The sequence below is a fragment of the Euprymna scolopes genome, chromosome 22, assembly GCF_053919585.1.
Source record: "Euprymna scolopes isolate OS-2025 chromosome 22, ASM5391958v1, whole genome shotgun sequence".
Taxonomy (NCBI): Eukaryota; Metazoa; Mollusca; class Cephalopoda; order Sepiida; family Sepiolidae; genus Euprymna; species Euprymna scolopes.
Genome location: NC_136503.1, coordinates 11,700,164 through 11,723,985, shown reverse-complemented (window position 1 = coordinate 11,723,985; position 23,822 = coordinate 11,700,164). Strand labels below are relative to the sequence as shown.

The 23,822-nt window shown below is 34.9% G+C and overlaps 1 protein-coding gene across 1 annotated transcript in view; it reads left to right on the top strand.

Annotated features, from left to right (window-relative positions):
* The first annotated feature begins 1,324 nt into the window (after positions 1-1,324).
* The window catches only part of LOC145243893 (uncharacterized), a 63,378-nt gene continuing 40,880 nt past the window's right edge, over positions 1,325-23,822 (top strand). Inside the window, exon 1 of the mRNA XM_080107001.1 lies at positions 1,325-1,804. Coding sequence (XP_079963127.1) covers positions 1,583-1,804 — 222 coding nt within the window. The 5' untranslated portion in view covers positions 1,325-1,582. The remainder of the gene's footprint in view (positions 1,805-23,822) is intronic.

The following is a 23,822-nucleotide window of genomic DNA, read 5'->3' as shown; positions in this document are numbered from 1 at the left end:
TTGATAATTATGCTTCAGTTTGAAGAAATATGGTATAATAAAATTATGGGGTGTTCGTTCGCACCTGACTTCCATAGAATGGAAATATGTCACAAAGTTTAACAAGTTTTTTTTAATATAGATCCATTCTGTGGAAGTTAGGCGCGAACGAACACCCCATAATTTTATTATACCATATTTCTTCAAACTGAAACATAATTATTAAAATATACTTACGCAGATAGATATGAAAAGTCTTTATTTAAGTTTGTGCCTATTTCCATTCTATAGAGGCCAGGCGCGAACGCAGACCCCACAATTTTATTATACCATCCCTATTTAAGTTAAAACATACTTATCAAAGTATTCTTATGTACATCCATATCAAAAACACTTGTAAACGTTTTTTTTTTTTTTTTTTTAATTGATTTCCATACTTTGTGGACCAGGCGCAAACGCAGACCCCACAATTTTAATGAACAACCACCGTTCTGCCAGATCAAACATACCCATTCCTGATCCTCGATACATTTTCTATCATTATATGTAATCAGTTTTTTAAAATAGTCAACCATATAGGAGCCTATTCATGACCACACACACATACACACACACACACGCGCGCGTGCACACACACAGACATTCAGCTTTATATTATAGATATATAAAATAAAAATTACAATTAAATTTACCAAAATGATCCAAGATGGTAAAACTAAAGTATATTATAAATATTAAAGAATTAATATTTATAAAGTTATCTCAGCCAGATGTAAAAGCTCGATAAAACTAAATAGGAGATAGAGCTAGAGCTTATAATAAGAGCAAATAGTTAATAAAACATGTTAAAAAACACTGAAAAAGAGTTAAAAATATATTTAATCTGAAAAGGAAACACTTAATAAGTGGATAGTCCTTAATCCGCGGAGTTTCGAAGAAATACTTTCCTTTCTCATCGTCATTTTTTTTAAGTGTATTTAATTATTATTTAAAAAATGCAACCGTTTTAAAATAATCCTCGTCATAGTCAGTCTATCGCCTAGCCTTTATTCTGTGATATTAATAGGTTACGTGACTTTACTGGAACGGCCTTCTATTTATGTAGTCCACGCTCGAATAGGTAAATATGTGTGTTTACCAACCAACTCCTTCCCAAAGCGAGAAGGTAAGGCCAGGGAAGATGAATTTCTAAAGAGAACAATCTTTTAGATTGAGATCTCTGCCAATGTGTCAGTCTGGATAGGAAAATGACGTGAGGAAATTATCTCCCTTGCACGATTTTGTATTGCACGAATGAAAATCTCCCGACACGCACACACCCACCAGAGTTCGCTTTTATTTTCTCTTTTTAAAAAGAAAGAAACTTCTATCAGGAAGTTTAGCATAATAACAAGTCTTTAAGAGCGAGTCCGTGCGTATATGAGAGAGTGAGTGAAGAAATATACAGAAAGTAAGAAACCCCGATTGTTTCTTAAAAAAAAAAAAAAAAAAAAACAACCAAAGAAGGAAAGAAATATTAATCCGTCCCTAAAAAATACGATCATTCTTTTTAAAAACATTTTTTAAGAAAGATTTTCCTTGTCCAAGATTTCTTTTCCGCACGATGGAGTCTCCCCTCCGAAAGAGTTTTTTCCCCCAACAACTAACTCCTGCTTTGCCACCCGTGTTGCTCTATGCCCACCCGTCCATGGAAAGCCTGGCCGAGGAGATTGCCGAACGATGTGCGAGTCTCTCCGAGAACATATCGACCCCATCACGAGCCCCGTGGGCCGAGGCCGAACCCGCAATGACACATCCCTTAAGTCCTTCTTCGCCACCTGCGCAAGTATGTTTTCCTTCTTTTCCCTATTAACTCCGTCCTTCAACACGTTTTTATTTCGTTTCTACCCTCAAAATATTATTACCCTTTCAAGTTCAAACATATATATATATATATATATATATATATATATATATATATATATATATATATATATATATATATAATGTGTGTGTGTGTGCGTGCACGCACTTTACTATTACTACTACTATTACAAAGAGTAAAATTTAGTAAAAACGTACATTTAAATGCTTTATTTTAATAATACAACTTACAAAAAAAAAAAAAATTATTATTTTCGAAGAAAATTTCTACTTTCGCTTTTTCTTTGAGTTCGTTCTAATTGTTAAAATTAAAGTAAAGGAAAGGCAAATCTGTATTTTTTAATAAGTTAATTAATTAATTAACAGCAGGAATACCAGGTGGTACCTAGGAGCCATTTTACTTTTATTTTTGTTTCTTCTTTCTTTCTTTTTTTTTTAAATAGTGTTTTGAAAGTTAAATGACAAATATTATTAATAAAACCAAATTATGAAACAATAAGTAAAAAACTTTCAATATTCCAATGCATGAGTATTTGCTAAGAATTTTAACGCCAGTTTAAATGACTTTCTATTCGACAGTTTAAATGCTTCTAAATTCCTTTTAAATTACAAATGGCCACGAAGTAATGCATTTTTTTTTTTTTTTTTTTTACTATTAACAAAATATTAAAATGAATTCAGTTTCCTAGTATTCACTTTTTTGTTGTTTCATTTTACTTCAACCGAAGTTCTTAGAAATCAAAGGTTCGCTCCCTTCCTGGGACTAACATTTTTCTTTTTCTCTCTTTTTTTTTTTTTACATGGAGACCACACTTATCAAGGCCCGGAAGCCACTCCGGGATAAGGGTTATTGCGTGTCATTGGGATAGTATCGCAGTAATCGTTAGTATTGAAGATTTGATAAAGTGTCTTACTTAAGGGGGCGGTTCATCAGGAATTTGTTTATGTTGGACTTGGAGACATCCAAGTTGTAGTCAGGTGGGAAACAGGTAAACGGAAGAGAGTTTCACAGGCGTGCAGTGCACGTCTGCACGTGCACTTCTAAGAAAGAAGCTTTGTTCATGGAATCTACGTTTTGGTTTAGGCACAGTTAAAGAGTGGAAGAAAATTATTGACAGTGGTTTGATCTTTATATGAGATACATAAATATTCGAAGGTTCCGTTAATTTTTTTTTTTTTTAACCTCTCTAACAATGAGTTAGTAAAGAAGTTGAAAACACCTTTCCCCTCCCTAATTCATCATTTAAATATGTAATATCTTTCTTTTCGTCTCTTGGTCTTACTGAATTTCAGGACCAGAATCCATCGAGTCTAGTGGAATATCCAGCTTCGTGCTGTTACTTGAGGCGATATCACTTCAAGAAGGTGCACACTGCACCATTCCTCATAAAAGCCAGTGTGGTTAGCTTTGTCGAGGTCTTATTTGGGCCGCGAATACTATGTTATTTTGAATATTTAGTTAGAATGTACTTGTAAACAAAAGTATCCTCATGCCAGTTTCTCCTGATAAACACCTTTACAAAGAGGCCTTAGACACTCGAGGATAGTGTCAAGTAGGCATTTAAGTTCTCTCGAGATATTAGCCCGGCTATGACTTCTAAAAACTTCTTGTTCGACAAGCTTGAAAAAGAAAAAATTATCACTCTTAACACTTAGATGCTAATATTGGGAATGTGATAGCAACTGTTTGGGGAAGGGGAGGGTTGTACATTTCTTTTTACTTTTATTCACTACTAGCGGAGGGTACCTGGCGTTGCCCGGGTGTTTAGAGGTGTGTGTGTGCTCGGGCGGGGGGGGGGGTTAATCAAAACATAAAAATAAGCGAAGTAAATATTTTTAAATATTTTATATAAAAAAAATGTTAAAACTTAAAAAATCGAAAACAAAACAAAACAAAAAAAAACTAACGTAAGGCAAATGAACGATGTTAAATGTAAAAATCGGAAAAAGAAAACGCGAATGTGATGGAAAAAGAAAACAAAAAAAAACAAACGTTAAAACTTCTTTAAAAAATCTGAAAAATAAAAACAAAAAAAAAACACGTAAAAATGGCTGTTTCAATATTAAAATTTAAAAAATCCTGTTTCAATATTAAAATTTAAAAAATCGAAAAAAAAAAGAAAAAAAAAGGACACCTCACACCACGATTCGAACTTACAACCTTTAGATAATGACGCCGCCCTCTAAGCAACTGAGCTTAGACGACGTTGATGAAATTGGAACAGTTTTTTTAATATTTAAACTAAATCATGTTCCGATGTCATTTGCGCATGCGTAGAAGCGAACTTGTCATGAGAGGATGGTTTTTGCTACACCCTCCCTGTAGAAAACTGATGATTTTAGGGTGAAAGAATTAATGTTTTTGACTAATTTTTCGATATTTGTTGGGCGATGATTGGAACTTTAAAATGATACCTATCTGGCGAAAATCTGTGACCCGTGTAGAAAGTTTTTGCGAGACATACAAACACACACACATACATAGAAACATACACACATTTTCGCTTTTATATATATAGAAGATAGATACGCTAGGCATATTGCCACTGAGACATAAGTGGCTACTGTGATAGGGGCCAGATTTATAGATGAGCAACCTAAGTGGGAAGTTGAGCAGCAAGAACTTTGTACACCTTGAAATAAAATCTCTGCATGGTGGTACGATCGATGAAATTAGAGTTTTCAACAATGAAGGGGGGGGGGATTTTGCTGTTAGATGAGTTGGAACTATTTTCGTTGAAGGGGAATATTTTCGTTAAATGTACAGTAAGTTTAGCAGAGCAGATTTTGTGAAAGTATTTGAAAAACAAGCACGGAGATGTAACACTTTTTAAATTAGAAATACTTTTTTGCACTCTGTCCAAGGGGGAGAGGCTGGTGCACTAGCCAAGATGTTGCAACATTTCTCCATACATGAATGAATGGTGGCTTTATAAAGATATAGGATGCTAGAATGACGTGATAAGTTTTCTAATCTGGCAGAAAAAGGTTATCTTATTTGCAGCAGATTTGGAAGTGTGATACTATAGGTGTGTCAGAAATTTCGTGAAAAATAGTGAATAATTCCACCCCGACTTTCCAAGCTTATAACTCCTCGAAAAATGTAATTCAAGCCTTAATTTTTTTTTCAATTAAAAGAGCAAGGACCAAGGTTTCGTTTAAAAAAAAAAACAACAAAAAAAACAACGTGTTTTTTTTTTAAAAAAGGTTTTAAACTTCGGACTTTACAGGTAAATTTCTAAAAAACACTACTTTTTTGTTTTAAATTTGAATATATTATTTATTGACCTTTTCCCTTCAATTTGTGATATATAACACTTTGGTGAGTAAATTAATTATTTACTTTTTAATAGACATTTCAAAATGGGAGGCGTGAATTATTTGACCCCCTGTCTTTCCAAGCTTATAACTACTCGAAAAATGTAATTCAAGCCCTAATTTTTTTTTCAATTAAAGGAGTAAGGATCAAGGTTTCATTAAAGAAAACAAAAGAAAAAACAAACAACGTGGTTAAAAATAAAAGGTTTTAAACTTCGAACTTTACAGGTAAATTTCTAAAAAACACTACTTTTTTTGTTTTAAATTTGAATATATTATTTATTGACCTTTTCTCTTCAATTTGTGATATATAAAACTTTGGTGAGTAAATTAATTATTTACTTTTTAATAGACGCTTGAAAATGGGGGGGGGTCAATTAAAAAAAACAACGTTTATCTAAAATATTATATTCGGTTTATTGGAAAGAACATAAAATTTCACAATGACCCTGAAAATATCGTAAAAATAGAATCAATAGAAAATTTTTGATAGATTTCTAAAGTTTAAAAATTGAAAAATATTGAGTTCGTAAAATTCATTACTGTTTTTTAAAAAATAAAATTTCTATTACTTTTAAAACAACTTTAATAGTTTATTTTGGAAGTATAATCCATAAAGAAAATAAACAACCCACTATTAAAAGAGAAATTACGAGTTTTTTTACATTTTATTCGCAGTTTCGTGTTAGGGGTGTCAAAAATTCCTACAAAAATTCTGATACACCTAGTGATACTATAGATGTCTCCCAGAGTGTTAGGAAGTGATTCGTAAAAAAAGAAGAAAAACATGTCGGAAGTAAAAAAAATAAAAACAAGAAAAGCCATAACAATAGGAGGAAATAGTTCATAAGCAGAACAGAATTATAGGGAATGAGGTTAGTAAAAAGACGTTAGGGAGCCGCTGAGGTTTTTTAATTATTGAGGTAGAAGATGCCTTATGATCGACTAGCGGGGGGGGGGGGGCCCGGCCGTTGGAATCATGGTTTTATTCGATTTTAATTTTTTTTTTTTTTTGTAATTTTCTGGGAAATTTTTCCTGTAAAGTGCTTTTCTTTTTTTTTTTTCTACTTGAATTTATTTTTTCTAACTTACCGTAAATTAAAATTATTTTAAGAATTATAAAAATTAACGCATGCATAACAATTTTTTCCATATTTAAAGAATATAGATTGAAGAAATAATTTTCTATTTTAATTTTTATCATACACTCTCTGAATTTTTTGTAAAGGGTGGGGGAGTTTGTTATTATTTTTCTTAGAAATCGTAAATTAGCTGTAAGGAATTAAATAATCCATTTCACTTTGAATCCTTTTTCTTCTGCGTGCATGTGTGCCCATAGATTTAATTGAGGTTGTGACTTTGGAAAATATCTATTAAAAAATGATGTCATATCTCTCAGTGTTTTTTTATTAAATAGAATTTTATATTTGGACTTGCGGGGATACCCGGCGTTGCCCGGGTGTGTGGAGGAATAGTAAGGAACCGGGGGGGGGGATAAAAAAAGTGATAGTAGCAGGGTAGGGGAGACCAAAACAACAGTAGGCAATTTGGGTCAAGAGAGGTATTTAAAAAAAAGTGGTAGTAGGCAGGCAATCAAACCTATAATGCGAAGGAGGGGGGAAAAAAGTAACAATATCTCCATTGAGCAACAAGAAGTCGGGAGCATTGAAATTAAGCGTAATCAATTCAATGGTGCAATGACTTGCTAAAATGTCGGCGAAAAAAGTGACCTCTCCTTGTACAAAACTGCCAAGTTAAGGGTGAAGGAATGAATGGTTTGGGCCAGTTTTTCGATATTTGTCGTCCGAAGGATCGAGCTTGAAAACAATACTAATCTCATGAGGATCTGTCGCATGTGTCGGAAGTTTTCATGAGACATACAAACACACACAAACACATTTTGCCCTTAATATAGATAGACTAGCCTGGGTGCCGGGCGTTTCCTGGGTGTTTGGAGGTGTGTGTTGAGCAAAAAAAAAAAAAAGTGGTAGTAGGCAGTCAGGCTCGAACCTGCACCACAAAGGAGGAAAAGAATGTGAAAAAAAATGTGCCGTATTTGCTGTTGCGGCCATCGCCAAACCAGAAGTGATGAATGTTTAAATAAAGGTTAGTCAATCAAAAAGAGCGATGACTTTCGATAATATCTGCGGAAAAAGCGACCCCCCCCCTCCTGTAGAAAAATGCCCAGTCGAGGGTAAAAGAATTAATGTTTTTAGCCAATTTTTCAATATTTTTTGTCCAAAGGGTCGAGTTTCAAAACGATATTGATCTCGTGAAAACGATTTACGTGTAAAATGCCTTTCAGGATACGAAAATGTCAAGATACGAAAACCAAGCCAGACCCAATTAATTTTGTATCTAGAGGTTCCACTATATTTTAATAATGAACTCCTAGCACTTGTGCCCTCTCAACATACATACTCCCAACTAACCTGACAAGTAGCAAAATCCCACCCCTTCCCTGTTGAGGTCCGGAAAGCTTTCTACTCTAATAGTTTCCTCCCCCTGACTGCTAGACTTTGGAATTCCCTGTTTCCTGCTTCCATGACTGTACTAAACTGCAGAAGTTTAAATTTAATATTAACAGACATCTTGCTGCACAACTCCCTACAATCCCCTGTAAGATATGATTCAAAATAGTAGCCTCTTACGTTTCAAGTGGCTATATGCCTTGTTTTGTTCAAAGTTAAGCCAAAGGCCAAAATAAATGTTTATGAAAGACTTGGTAAACTGTCCGTGATAGTTATTCATCAAGTTCTTTGAGTTTATCTGAATTATTAGTGGACAGTAATATTTGCATGCTGATGTGCTTGCTTGTGGCACAATGAACGATCTACTTGTTAAATTGAATGTAACGTGGCCGTTATGCTTGAACCATGTTCATTACAGTTCAAACCTCTCTCAGACCCCCACGCCGTCCAGGAACAAATAAATAAAAATAAATCCAACTCGGCTTTTTTATTTCCTGTCTATTACTGTCACTTTCCAAACAATGCCTGTTGCTTCTTGTTTTTTTTTCTTTTTACTGTTCATTTCATCTGCCAATAAGATTAACAAAACCCTGCCGTCTCTACACCAGCTTAAAAGTCTCTCATCACCACCATGGGGCCATATGTCCATCTTACCCGGCACACACTTTTCTTTGCCTCGACCTGATGCAGAATATTTATTCACTTGGTTGTTTTTAGTTATGGGACGATTCTAATATTTTCCCCGATTCTGATACAATTACTGATTCCATACTAAATTCCTGATTCTGATACAATTACCAATTCTGATTCCGATTCTTCATAAATCTCTTACTATTTAACTATAGAGTTGTTATTTTTCACAGTTACTGTAAAAACACACATTAAATGTGCATATAATTTCTAAAACGTAAAAATATATTTGTGGAGGATGGTCTATCGATTTTAGTTTTATTAATAGTTTAAAATCATTAATTATTTTATTATTACTATCGATCAGCGGTAAAAAATTTTTCTTTAAACAAAATCAAATGAAAAAGCAAATTAAAAGAATCGTTTTTGGCATTGAAAAATAGGTACAAAATTTTCCGATACCGATTCCAATAACCCCCCAAAGTTCCGATATTTCTGATTTCCAATTCTGATTACTTGTCCCAACACTATTTGTTTCATTTTATGGCTTATCAAACCGAGTTCAGTCAATTTGGTAAAAGTTTTTAAGCTTCAAGTTCTTTATATCTTCAAATATTTGTTTGTGACTAATGGAAATTCCACAGCGGCATTTTTCATATGTGATATATTGCTGCTGGTTATTCTGTGGACGCTCAGCGTGAATGGAGACCCCGTGATATTATTGTAATCCCTTTGGTAAAACTGTAAAAGTATTTATCTGATTAATCTGGTTAATGCAGTGTCGGAATATATCTGGTTATTATGGTTTATCTCCAGTATTCTCTATCTATATAAAAGCCAAGTACATCCACATCTGGGCAGGAGCTGCTAAAAGCAGCTTATCCTGCCTTGACAGAGTACAAAATAGACTTCGTAGCTTAGTGGGGGATGCCCTTTTCTCTTCCCTGCAACCTCTCTTCCACAGAAGAGGCAAGTCTCTACTTCATCATTATTTCCATGGCAAGTGCTAGTCTGAGCTCCAATCTCTGGCCCCCACCCACCAATCTTTCACAAAAACACTCGTCAACTGAAACCACTGTCAATAATTTTCCCCACTCTTTATCTGTGCCTAGGTCAAAACGTAGATTCCATGAACAAACCTTCTTTCTTAGAAGTGCACACCTGTGGAACTCTCTTCCATTTGCCTGTTTCCCACCTGACTACAACTTGGATGTCTTCAAGTCCAACATAAACAAATTCCTGATAAACCGCCCCCTTAAGTAATCCAATTTATAAAATCTCCATTACTAACGATTACTATGATATTATCCCACTGATTGCTGTACACGCAATAACCCTTATCCCTGAGTTGCCTCCGGGCCTTGATAAGTGGTGAATACCATGTAAAAAAAAAAAAATATCCTTATAGGAGTCTCTGATATATTTCCATTGTATGGACACTCGGCACGAACATAAACCCCATGATATCATTATATCATATTTAAACAAAACAGATACTTCTCTTCGATCCTAGTCAGAAGACCAAAAAGTTATATTTTAATTTGATGTACGGCCCAAAAGTGATATCATTTTATTTTATTTAATTTTTTACATTGCATCTTTGGTAATTGAAAGATCCTAATTATGAAAAAGGATAGAAGGTGATAATACACTACGAACATTAAATTAACGTATCTATCTATATCTATATATATATATATATATCTATATATATATATATATATATATATATATATATATACACACATATATTAATTTAATGTTTGGTGTGTATGTTATCAACTTTTATCCTCCTTTTTAATAAATAGGATCTCCCTATCCAATAATTTATAATCTGAAAACTGTGACACGCCTATGTACGTACATACGTACATTAAAGGTATTATGGTATTGATATATAGATATTCGGTTTGGTTGTTTTTTCAGAAGAAAATTTTTGTTTTTGGTTTTTGATTTTGTAGAACTTGATTAAGTTTTGCAAAGGAAAAGGAACAAAAATAATAAAATTATTGTTTGGCGAATTTTTGGTGGATAGGAGGCTTCCCTTTACCGGTCGGGTGGTATTCCATTTCAAAAATGGTTCTCAATGGTGGCTAAATATACTTCTAGGTCACATTCAATGGACCAAGTAAAAGAATCTCTAGTATTTATATAAGATGTAAAGTTCCCTACGAATATTTACAGGAATAAATTATCGGTCTGCCAGTTCTGCTGCTGTTAATTAGTTGTAATGGTATTAGCACAGTCGGCAGTATTACTACTGCTACAACTTGGTGCAGGCTAGCTTAAAGAAGTAAAGACTGGTTTGGTTTTAATGTTTTATTTTACGGCATATCAACCCTTTTCAGATTATTTAATATCGGATCAAGTAATTTTTCTAAAATGTTTTTATGCTTCAAATTCTACATATCTTCAAATATTTATTCATGGGTTTGATTGTTTTGAAGAGGAAAACTGTTGTTTATGCTTTGATTTTGGCAGGAGATAATTGAGTTAAAGTTAGTATAATTAAATAATTATGCTTTGCTAGTGTTCATATAGTAGTTAGTATTGTATTAAGAAACTGAATCTTTTGGAAGTTATTTAGATCCATTAATTTTATAAATAGAGATTAAAACATTACCTTAACAGCAATTATTTATAGTTTTATAACAATTTGATTCAGTTCACATTGTAAGAGATAATCTTTAATTTATTAGTTCAGTCCAGCACCTCTTGGCAAACAATCTTCTTTTGTGGCCCTGTATTTTTTGTTATTTTTTATTTTTTTAATATTCCCTTTTTATGTAACGCTTTGCTGACTTTGGTGAAGAACTGCTGTACATCAAAATTACTGCAAGTTTCCTTCCTCACACCATTACAACAATGATCATATATTATTACAATGATATTAGAAAACGAGGCTACATAAAAGGGAGGGCACTGTCATATTCTGGTCCAAGGTTTCCAGATTGGCATTTTTAAATCCAAATTTCTCAAATTTGGCCTTATTTTTTAAGCAGTTTGGCCTTCAAAAATTGTATTTGGCCTTTTTTACAGCGTAACCTTTGGCCTAACAAAGGAAGGAACAAGCAGAATGTTGTATAGATTAACAATTAGTTTTATTACCATCAATTCAATTAATAATTTAATGACTAAACGATACCGTAATAATTAAATTTAACTTTTAAAATCTTATTTAAAAAATAATTTGTTTAAAAAAAAAGGTTTGCAATAAAATAAAGGGAAACAAAAATAAATATAACGGGAACGATCCAAACTCTGCAGTAAACTCTAAATTGTAAGGCCAGAAAACTAATTTTTTTCTTTGGTTTAGCAGCACAGTAGAACCATGATACTTGACTTTTTCATGTTGAAATTAATATTTCCTATTTTCCTCTGTTAAAAGGTTTCAAAATAGGTGCTGGAATTTAACAATATCATAAATTAATTTAAATCTAAACCTAATACTTATTTAGTAAAAAGAAAATTTCAATCTAATTTGTACCTAACGTAAACTCCAATTATACGACATGTCTTAAATAAGTTTCCAGACTTTTTTGTATGGGCACTTTTATTGATAGTACACACATGAAACTCTTGTCCCCTTTGAAGTAATCTCTTCTGCTGCAATGCACTTGACGGTGCGGTGTTTTTCATAAAAGATTGGCGAGGGGGTACTAGAGATTGGAGCTCAGTCGAGCACCTGCATGGAAATAACGCTAAAACAAAGATAGGCTTGCAACGTCTCTTCTGTGGGAGAGAGGTTGCAGGGAAGAGAAAAGGGCATCCCCCACTAAGCCACAAAGTCTATTTTGTACTCTGTCAAGGCAGGATAGGCTGTTTTTAGCAGCTCCTGCCCAGATATGGCAGCAGTATTCCATCCTTGGACGTACTTGGCTTTTATATAGATAGAGAATTGCATCAGCAGTGAGATATCTTCTGGGGGGGAGGGGTTAGAAGGATCCCACCATCTTTCCAGCGACCTTGGTAACAGACTTGATGTACGTGTTCCATTTCAGATCAGGAGTAAAGGTGAAGCCCAGAAGCTTGTCAAAACATGGGGCTTCTCCTAGACGAGAGCCATCCATCCCAATTGATGCCAGATGGGAATCAGAGTGTTGATGATGTAAAGATAAGAGCTTGGTTTTGGATGCATTAAAGGTAACCAGCTACGTCTTCCCCCACTGAACCACGCGCTCGAGATAAGAGGAGAGAGAATCAGAGAGAACTTTGTCATTTACAGCCTTAGATGGATTGCCATAGATGGTCTAGAAGCATAGATGTCAACGAATGATTTAATTATGCGTTTAGGGCGATCATTGATGTAGATCAGGAAGAGAGTTGGGCCCAGGATGGACCCCCTGAAGGACTCCAGCATTAATATTGCAGGCTTCTGATTTTTGTCCATCGACCACTACTCTTACGAGCCTATCAGAGAGAAATTATTTAATGATAGAGAAAACATTTCTAGTTATACCGTAGCTGGAAATCTTGTGAAGTAGGCCTTTATGCCATACCTTGTCGAAGGCCTTTGATATGTTAAGAGCAATTGCCTTAGAAATGAAGCCTTTGTTGAGAGATTCACTAATCCTATGAGATATAACCGTTAGCACATCTGCGGTAGATCTTGCAGAACGGAAACCAATTGTGTGTCACTAAGAAGGTTATTTCTGCTGAGGTGATTGACTACTTCTCTATTTAATATGGATTTCAGCAGCTTACTCATGACACACAGGAGACTTATTGGTCTGTACTGAGAGGGAGATAACATATCACCTGAATTCTTCAGACTTATTGTCTCTATGGACACACAATGGTCCTCATTGATGAAATTCTTTATTTGGCCAATCAATTCTGGTGTTCTGACTTCATTACTTCTTCCACACCTCTTATCATCCCTCACAGACTCCTTGCCTTCCTTGAATCTCTTATGTCACTCAAAAACTAATGCTAGATTCATGCAAGTTGGTCCAAAAGCAGTCTGAAGCGTTCCATACGTTTCTGTGGCATATTTTTTTCCAAGTTTAAAACAGAATTTTATTGCATATTGTTCTTCTAAAGTGTCCTCACATCCAGACTGCATTTTTGAAATGCACCAGCTATGGCAATCAAGCTTTAGTAGGGCGTATTCCAATTCCTGCTGTAGCTGTTCATTTCAACCTGAAATCATAAAAATTGGTCGGTCATCTCATAAGATGTATAGCAATAACATAGTGAATTTTCAAGAGTCTACGACAATTTTACATGCCTGTACAAAAAAAGTCTAGAAACTTATTAAAGGCACCTCGTACCTTTTCTTTTAATTAATTAAAAAAACAAAAATCTTTTTCACTCAAACAAGGTGTATTACCACTTAGAACGTAAGGGGCTACTATTTGGGATTGTGTTCAACAGAAGACTTTCAGAAGTTGATCAGCGAGACGTTTGTTCTCATTACAATTAAACTTCTGCAAGTTAGTACAGTCAGGGAAACAGGAAACAGGGAGGGAATTCCAAAGTCTAGCAACCTGAAGAAAGAAACTATTAGAGTAGAAGGCTTTCCAGCATCTAAGGATCTCAACAATGAAGGGGTGGGATTTTACTGCTTGTTGGGTTAATTGAGGATATGTACATCGAGAGGGGGCACAAGTGCTATAAGTTCATCAGAACACATTCCATTAAATTACTTGTAAAACAGGCACAGGGATGTGTCATTGCGGTAATGAGACAGACGTTGGCTCTTGGCTGACAGAGCTGGACCTATTAGAGTTTAGACTCTTTTTGGGACCCTGTCTAAGAGTGAGAGACTAGTGCAGATTTGGCAACAATATTCCATGCATGGGTGAATTGTGGTTTTGTAAATATATAGGATACTCTCTGGTGTGAGTTATTTTCTAGCATGGTAGAGGGAGCCCACCTTCTTTGCAGCAGCCTTATCAATACCTAATGAAGTGTGGCTTCTACAGTGTAATTATGTTATATTGTGTGTTTACTTTTTTTTTCATTTTTTTTTTTTTTTTACTTGGAGTCATCACTTATCAAGGCCAGAAGTCCTCTCGAGGATAAGGGTTAATGTACGTAAAGTGGTAGTGTAGGAAATATTAATGGTATAAATTGGGTAGAATTTGATTATGTATGAGTACGGCTCAACAAGAACTTGTTTACATTGGATTTGAAGGCTACCATGTTTTATTTAGGTGGGCAGTTCTGAGAAAGAAACTTTGTTCATGAAATCTGTGTTTAGATTTAAGCACAGATAGAGAATGGGGGGGGGATCGTTTATAGTGGTTTAGCTTGTCGAATGGTTTTTGAGTTTGATGCCCACTTACTAATCTGACCTTTGATTTTGTGATTTTTGCTTGTATTATTGGGACTCGCCCATGCATTAAAGATGAACTCTTCTGAATTGTAGAAAATGACTGAAAGTTATGACTTTCGGGGTGGTCTGTGTTAACTTCGTAATATGCCATATGGCGACTGTTGTTCTTTGTATATTCTGTTTTTGTTTCAATATATTTTATTTTTCTAACTCATATGCGTGTCTGTGTTTTTCCTTAGTGACCTTCCCGGGCCACAACAACTTGTTTAATAGCGACCACATGATGGAGGGAGAGTGAATAAAATTATTTTCCTTTTTTTTATTGTAATGACAATGATCAAAGTTAGATGTTCTAGTAATTTGCTTTTACAAAACGCCTTTTTTTTTTTTTTTTTCCAATATATTTTTATTCACCCCAAAAAGGCACAGTGCCACTTAGACTTAAGAGGCTACTATTTGGAACCATGTGCACAGGGGCACTATTTAGGGAGTTGAGCAGCCAGATGTCCACATTACATTTAAATTTCTGAATGTTAGTAAGGGAAGCAGGAGGCAGGGAGGAAATTCCAAAGTTTGTGGGAAGAAACTATTAGAGTAGAAGGCTTTCTGACATCAAGTAACCTCTGCAATGAAGGAGTGGGATTTTGCTGCTTATTGGGGTTGACTGTAAAAAAAGAGGGAATAAAAGTCTTGATTACTTTTTTATTCTAACTGGTTAGTGCTGATAACATCTTAACAAAACACCTACTAGCATGTCATTCCTCATGCGGTTGTCTTTTTAATGTGTTTGATTACCTCTTAACCCTTTCTAGACAGTTCTGTCCCAGTACAGCCAAACTAGCTAATTTACTGAACTTAATCTATTACACTTAGATTTTTTTTTTTTTTTTACACAGTGATCACCACTTATCAAGGCCCGGAAGCCACTCAGGGATAAGGGTTATTGCAAGTACATTACTTTAGTGTGGAGATTTGATGAAGTGTTTACTTAAGGGGGCGGTTCATTAGGAATTTGTTAACGTTGGACTTGAACACATCCAAGTTGTAGTCCGGTGGGAAGCAGGCAGACGGAACAGAGTTCCATAGGCGTGCAGTTCTAAGAAAGAAGCTTTGTTCATGGAATCTGCGTTTTGATTTAGGCACAGATATAGAGTGAGGGAAATTTTTCATAGTGGATTCAGCTAGACGGGTGTTTTTCGTGAAAGATTGGCGAGGGGGGACCAGAGATTGGAGTTCAGACGAGCACCTGCCATGGAAATAACGATAAAACAAAGATAGGCTCGCAACGTCTCTTCTGTGGGAGAGAGGTTGCAGGGTAGAGAAAAGGGCATCCCCCGCTAAGCCACAAAGTCTATTTTGTACTCTGTCAAGGCAGGATAGGCTGTTTTTAGCAGCTCCTGCCCAGATATGGCAACAGTATTCCATCCTTGGACGTACTTGGCTTTTATGGAATTTTACAAACATTTTTTTTATTACTTTGCTATGACTTACAAGTGAATTTTACCAAGTACTTCATCCACTATGCCACGGGTCCTTGCATTGCGCACTTGTAAGTTACACTCTTTTGGAGGTTGAAGGTTCAATCCTCAGTGCGGGTGACAACTCAAAATACAATTTAGAATTACTTAGGACTTCTACTCAGTAATGGCTGACAGAATGAGGGCATGAATTAAATAAAGGATTCCGTTTGAAATTCTGTGCAGATTCCTGAGTTTGACAGAGATTTTGGGATTCGACAAGATACACCTGAAGAAGGTCAGAGGTTACATCGATTGAAACGTTGTAAAAATACAACTCAAGATGAGAACAGCAATCCAAATAATACGAATTATCAATCTTTATCTAAAAAATTCAGTAACATAAAATCAGAAATTTAAAAAAAAAATTCAATCTTTTCCGTTGCTCAACCTGGGCGACACCAGGTAAATACATCTAGCTAAGTTATAATTGAACATCCTTTCAACAGTTGATTATCTTTCCCAGAACTGTTCTACTGGCCTGCTTCCCAGTTGAATACAACATGGTAGCCTTCAAGTCCAATGTAAACAAGTTCTTGTTGAGCCGTCCCCACAAATAATCAAATTCTACCCAATTTACACCATTAACAACTACTACACTATCACTTTACATTCATTAACCCTTATCCTTGAGTGGCTTTTCAACCTTCAATCCTTTCAACAGTTATTTTATATATTATCCTTAACCGCCTTCTCCTCTTTTCCCTCTCTTGTTAATTATTCATTGAAAGTTGAAGGTCTGAATAACAAGGTTTCTTATTTATATGAAAAAAAACCCTTTGCATTGTTGCATTCCATAGGATGTACAATTTTTGCCACTAACGGAAGAGAAGCTGTTTCATAGCCTGTTGCTAAGGAAACAGTAGATGGTGTTATTTTGCAAGTGATTGGCACCTGCCTATAAGTGCGGAGAATAGGACGTTTAAATTATGCAACAGCGTGGAGTTTAATTAAGGGCAGGTAAGCGTGAACTTGGATGTTTGTAGCAACCGATATTTGCTTTTGTTTGTAGCAACAGTCGTCATCATTAGTTCCGTCAACCATTTTTGAGATTATTTGAATTATTTAGACTACTGTTCTGATGTTGAGTATAACTTTAACAACGTTTCAGCCGATGTAACCTCCGATCTTCTTCAGGTGTATCTTGTCAAACTTGGGAATCTTTCTGTTGAACTAGGAAATCTATATGGAATTTTGACCAGAACCCTTTATTTAATCCGTGGGTGTAGCATGTTTTTTTTTTTTACTTAGGAGTCACCACTTATCAAGGCTCGGAGGCCACTCAAGGGTAAGGGTTACTGAATGTAAGGTGGTAGTGTAGTAATCGTTATGGTGTAAATTGAGTAGAGTTTGATTATTTATGGGGACGGCTCAACAAGAACTTGGTTACATTGAAGGCTACCATGTTGTATTCAACCAGGAAGCAGGCCAGTGAGAAAGCAGCTTTGTTCATGGAATCTGTGTTTAGATTTAGGCACAGATAGGGAGTAGGGGAAATCGTATATAGTGGTTGTAACTAGTAAAGTGTTTTTTTGTGAAAGTTTGGCAAGAAGGGACCATAAATTGGAGTTCAGTTAAGCACTTGCCATGCAAATAATGATAGAGCAGAGATAGGCTTGCAACATCTTTTCTGTGGGGAAGAGGTTGCAGGGGGAAAAAAGGGCACCACCTACTAGGTTTCGAAGTCAGTTTTCGTTCCGCTAGCGATGACCAGGTAGAAGTCTTAAATAATTTGCAATTGTAGTTTTCATATCGCTCGTTGAAGATTCAGTCTTGTTTTCTGCTTTAAAAATAATGGAAAGAGGGGGATTTTTCTTTTTCTTTAGCAAAGAAAAAATGATTTATATATTTTATTTTTGGAGAGGAAGGCCATCAGATATACTGTAGGTTTAACCTAATCTGAATCCTTAGCATTTGAAAATCCTGGGGATCTGCTTTTGATATTGTGGGGTTTATGTTTATGCTGGAAAATCATAATCCTAAGTAGCAAATTTCTACTGAGGAACTTTGTGTGTGTGAAAGACAGAAAGTTTCCTATGGACTCTTAAATGGCTGGGTTGGTTTTTTAAAAATTTCACATGAAGGTACTTGATGTGTCTGGGAGGTTTTTTATCGGAATGTGTCCGATAAGTATCAAAAATCGATAATCAAAAATAATCTGATTAAAGAAGGAATTCCGATTTTGACCAAAGTTAACACTTTTATATAACCTAACATCACAAGTGCATTTTAGTTTATCACTGCACATGTAGAAAGGCCTAACCTATAAAACCAACTGTAGATTCTTTTATATGACAGTGGCGCGTTTGAAATAAGTGATTCTGTTTAAAGCACACTTGAACTATGATACTTGACTTTTTGCCTTTTAAACTTTAAGTGGAGCCATTATTTGCATTATTATTTACAGATAATTTTATAAAGTTAATAGATTCTCTACAGTGCAATGGAAACTACAATGTATTGTGGACTAAGTCACTGCTAGGAGGCATGTGAAGCTTCCTCCTGGTACACTGCGAGGTCCCTAACGAGCAGGCAATCAATAAGAGCCAGATATGTCCAAGGATGGAGTACTGTTGCCACATCTGGGAAGGAGCTGCTAGAAAGAAACGAGGCTATCGAGTTCAAAATAGACTTCGTAGCCTCGTAGGAGATGTCCTTTTCTCTTCCCTGCAACCTCTATCTCACAGAAGAGATGTTGCGAGTTTATCTCTGCTTTACTGAGCTTCAATCTATGGTCCCTCCTCGCCAAACTTTCACGAGAAATACTCGTCTAGCTGAAAACACTATCAATAATTCCTCCCACTTTTTATCTGTGCCTAAACCTAAACGTAGATTCCATGAGCAAAGCTTCTTTCTTAGAACTGCACGCCTGTGGAATTGTCTTCTGTTTTCCTGCTTTCCAGCTGACTACAATATGGTTGTCTTCAAATCCAACATAAACAAGTTCTTGATAAGCCATTTTACTTAAGTTAACAAATTTACCGAATTTCCATTACTAATGATTACTTTATTGTCCAATTGACTACTGTACACTCTTAACCCTTATCCTTGAGTGGCCTCTGGGTCTTCATAAATGGTTATTGCCTATGTAAAAAAAAAATCGTTTTAATTAAAAAATGACAGTAAAGGTATGAGTGGGTGGGAACATTTTTTGATCCTCATTCAATTCCGGACAACGTCGGATCTCCCTGCTAGTAATTCAATAAGGTTGGGCATGGAAGTTTTTGAGTTAATCTTTCCTGGGCAACGGTGAGGTACTGGTTAACATATATATATATATATATATAAAATTAATTCAAATTTTCAAAAAGACATTAAAAACCTGTAAAAAAGGTATACAGAATTTTTAATTATCCGACAAGGAGTACAAATAAACTTGAAAGATCTTGTTCCGTGGAGTTTCGAAAAATGCAATTCTTCTCATCAGAGGAAAGTGGTTTGCAAAAAATAAATTTTACAGGTTAATGCATTAAAAGAAACTACAAATATGAATTGAATCATATTAGCATAAAAAACTTTTAACAGTGAAAGTTTTTTTTGTTTTTATTTTTACATAGGATTCACCACTTATCAAGGCCCCGGGACCACTCGAGGATAAGGGTTAATGAGTGTACAGTTGTCAATGGGACAATATCATAGTAATCGTTAGAAGTGGAAATTTGGTAAATTGGATTACTTAAGGGGATGGCTCATGAAGAATTTGTTTATGTTGGACTTGAAAACGACCAAATCGCAGTCAGCAAGGAAACTGAAGCGATTTCCACAGGCGTGCAGTTCTAAGGTAGAAGTTTTGTTTATGGAATTTACATTTAGGTTTAGGCACAGTTAAAGAATGGGGGAAATTATTGATAATGATTTCAGGTAGACGAGTGTTTTTTGTGAAAGTTTGGCGAGAGGGACCATAGATTGGAGCTCAGACGAGCACCTGCCAGAAAAATAATGATAAAGCAGAGACAGGCTCGTAACTGTGGGAAAGAGATTGTAGAGAAGAGAAAAGAGCATCCCCCACTAGACTACAAAGCCTATTTTGAACTCTGTCAAGGCAGAATAAGTTTTTCTAGCAGTTCCTGCATGGATGTGGCCACAGTACTCCATGCTTGGATGTACCTGGCTCTTATATAGGTAAAGAATTGCATCAGCAGTGAGAATTCTACTGGAGCGGTAGAAGGATCCTAACATTTTTGCCGCGATCTTGGCAACAGATTTGATGTATCTGTTCCATTTCAGATCAGAAGTAAAAGTCAAACCCAGAAGCTTGTCAAAACATGGGACCACCCCAAGACCATTCATTTCAATTGATACCAGATGGAGATCAGAGTGTTGATGTTGTAGAGATAATTTATAAAGATTCATGTTTTTAAATAAACAAATTTGTTGCATATCCATTGAATTCAACAGCAATAACAATCTAGACATACAATATATATATATATATATATACACATGTACATATTTAAGATTTAACGGTTGAAAAGACCAGACAAGTTCAAAATTGATTTTAATAAACATTTCTATTTATTAAAATTAAATTGTTTATTTATTTTTTTTTAAATTTCGAATAGTAAAATATTCTTTCTTCAGGAAATACAGTTTTTTTTTTTTTTTTTTTTTTTTCATGTCATGGTGGAGGAGGTAACACTTGGCATGTCCTCACCTGGTGGAAATAGATGCTGAATAAGATTTAAATGTCTGATAACAGTGTGAATGTTGATCGAACGCATGGGTCAAACAACAGGAAATTCACTGTTTAAGAAGTTTACACTATTATCAGACATTTAAATCTCATTCAACCTCAATTTTCAACCTCTTAAGACGTGCCAGGTGTTACCGCCTCCACCATGATACGAAATCAAATCAATTTTGCACTTGTTTGTCTTTTTAACCATTAACTCTTAAATATCGAGTGCTTTTTAAACAGTGGATTTCCTATTGTTATATAGGGGTTTCATTTTTATTAAGAGGGATATTGATGTACTCAGAGAGAGAGAGAGAAGTTGTAAGAGACTTAGAGAGAGATGTGTTGTAAGAGTTCTAGAGATTCTTATATATTAAATGTTCATTCTTTAGATGTGTAGATTGGAAGAAGAAAGCTCTTTGAGTGATGAGATAGTGTTCACTGTTCAGACATTGTGTAGACATGATGTAGATTCTCATTGTGGATATGAGAAGTCGAGATGTGTATGAAAAGACATTTTATAACACAAATATATAATACAATTTCACTTTACCTTTTTGTAAGAATCATAAGATAAGACGAGCTTTACAAAACACATGATGGTTTATTTCATCACACGGCCGTGTTTCCATCACCAAGAATTCAAGGCTTCACATTTTTTTCTTGAAGTGACGTCTCGCTTCCTAGACGACTGACTCTCTCCGAGTTTCTTCACTGACTGTCCAACTCTAAAGTTTTTTCTCTATTCCTAGAACTTTCTTTTTTCCGTGACGTCATACACATGTTAAAACATGTGCCTTCTTTCACGTGTTCTGGACATACGTGTCCAAAACTTTTCCTATACTCAGTAACCTATTTTTCCAATATGTTAAAAACATTATCTTATAAGCTGCATTCTTTCAATTTAAAATTTCATAACAAACTTGATAGTTCACATTCTTTCCTTGAAATATTTTATCTATATTCTAAACAAGTTTGTTTTACATTTTTAAATTCTCACACGTAATCTATTTCTAAAACTAAATTACGAGGTTTGAATTCCGTCTGTTGCTATTTCATTTTCATTTTAACTAAATTCTCTATTTTTATACTTACATGAAAAGGGGACAGCCCTTATCATGTAACATCCCTCCCTTCCATATTTCACAAAAAAAAATGTATGCATTTTTAAATTTAGTACATTTTTTTATTTTTACATCTACACAACCACATGGATAGAAAGATCAGGCTAAAAAACAAACGAAAAAAGGTTCTGATCTTCGTGGCATTTACTTTTTGGGTGTAGGGTCTTTACCTATGATTCACATCAGCTATTTTCCAGCCACCCATATGCAGCAGACTAGAGGTTTTCACCGTTCTCGAAATGGACGACTTCCTTCGTCTCAAAAGTGTTCTGATCTCTCTTTCCGCATGGTTAGTCTTATCAAGTATGGCTTTGTTTTTTTATTCTATAACTATCTTATACGGGACATACCAAAGCTCATATACTTAAATCTTTGTGGTTGGCTTCAGAAGTTTAAGATATACCTTTTTTTCTCTCATACGGATTCACTCGGATTTCCTTGCTTGGATTCTTGAAACTTCGACGAGGATTTAGAAATATCACCCCTAACTAACTAACACCTTTCGCGCGCCCAACAACTTAATTGCGCTCTAAATTCTATCTAATTGCCCGATTGTTTTGTGATTTTTCTTTTCTCTCACCAGCTTCTAAGATCCAGCAGATATATCCCACATTCATGCGTCTCTAAAAACAAAATACAAGGTTATATCTTTCTTACGTAATCTACGGCATATTTTTGCCTGTCTCTTACTTCATTAAGCTATATGTGATTGCCTCGGGACTACCTATCCTCGGTTTACTGGTCCCCTTAAGAATTTTCGTATTCTTTCCAACGCCTGTTTATTAATTAAGCCAAGTCTTACCACTTTGCTTGGAGTCGTTACGTGCAACCAGCTTATTTTAAGCACTTAATTAACCAGGTTCCCAAATTTTTCGTATAGGGGAACATCTTGTGCTTATCAATCCCTACCAAGTCACTTTTCTTGGAGAAAAATTTTTAGGATCTCTAAAAAAAAAGCAACAAAACCAAATGCTAAAACAAAACCTCTTTCTTACGGCTTATCACATCTAAAAACTCTCTAAATACCCGTTTACGTAATTTTAATTCTTGTCCCCCTTCTAAAATTCTAACTGAATCTGTAAGCCAACCATACGTCTTAACTAGTTTTATTTTCTCCTAGACTGTTTAAATCTAATGTATATTTACTGCTGACTTTGAATTCTTGCTGTGAAAATCAATAACATTTAGATACATAAGACAATTTACAATATTTGTTCAACATCATAAAAACATTTTCAAAAAAAATACCTTAATGCATTTAACTATGATTTACACAAAACTATTATCAACAGTTATAACTTTTTTCAACAAAAAAAAAAAAATTATCTGTAACAAACAACAATTAAACAAAGTCTGTCCAAAACAATTGTCCCTTTTTTTCAAAAACAATTCAAATGAAACGCACAAAAAGCCGAAAAGTTCAACTATGAACACAAAAATGCATTTCCAAACAGAATTTACACGCTGTTTCAGAGACTACATGCGACCTTTGAAAAATTCGTGTTTGATTGACAGATTACATTCAACAATTCGTCCAAACGATTTCATATTGACACAAATTTCTAATTGACACTCCATACAAATTTCAAAACAATACTGGGTGACCCCAATCTCTGCCTTTGCGTGTATGTGTGTGTGTGTTTTTTTTAACAAACCAATTCATTTATCAATGAATTACGCATGGTGACTTGTTTACTATATTTCCATTCATTACTACGGATTTCTTTTACGGCATATCGGCCTTTTCTTTTTTTCTTTTTTTAAAAATATTTCTTGTATCTTTTGTTCTCTGTGTGCGTGTGTGTACAATTTTTTTTTGTTCTTTTTTTTGTTCGCATTTCTGTGATCGTGTAATTTTTTTTTTCCCGTGGTATTATTTATTTTTTTTAATTATCTTGGACTCTTTTAAAACATGTTTCTTTTTCGCATTTTGTGATCGTCTAGTAAACGTTGTGTTTTTTTTTT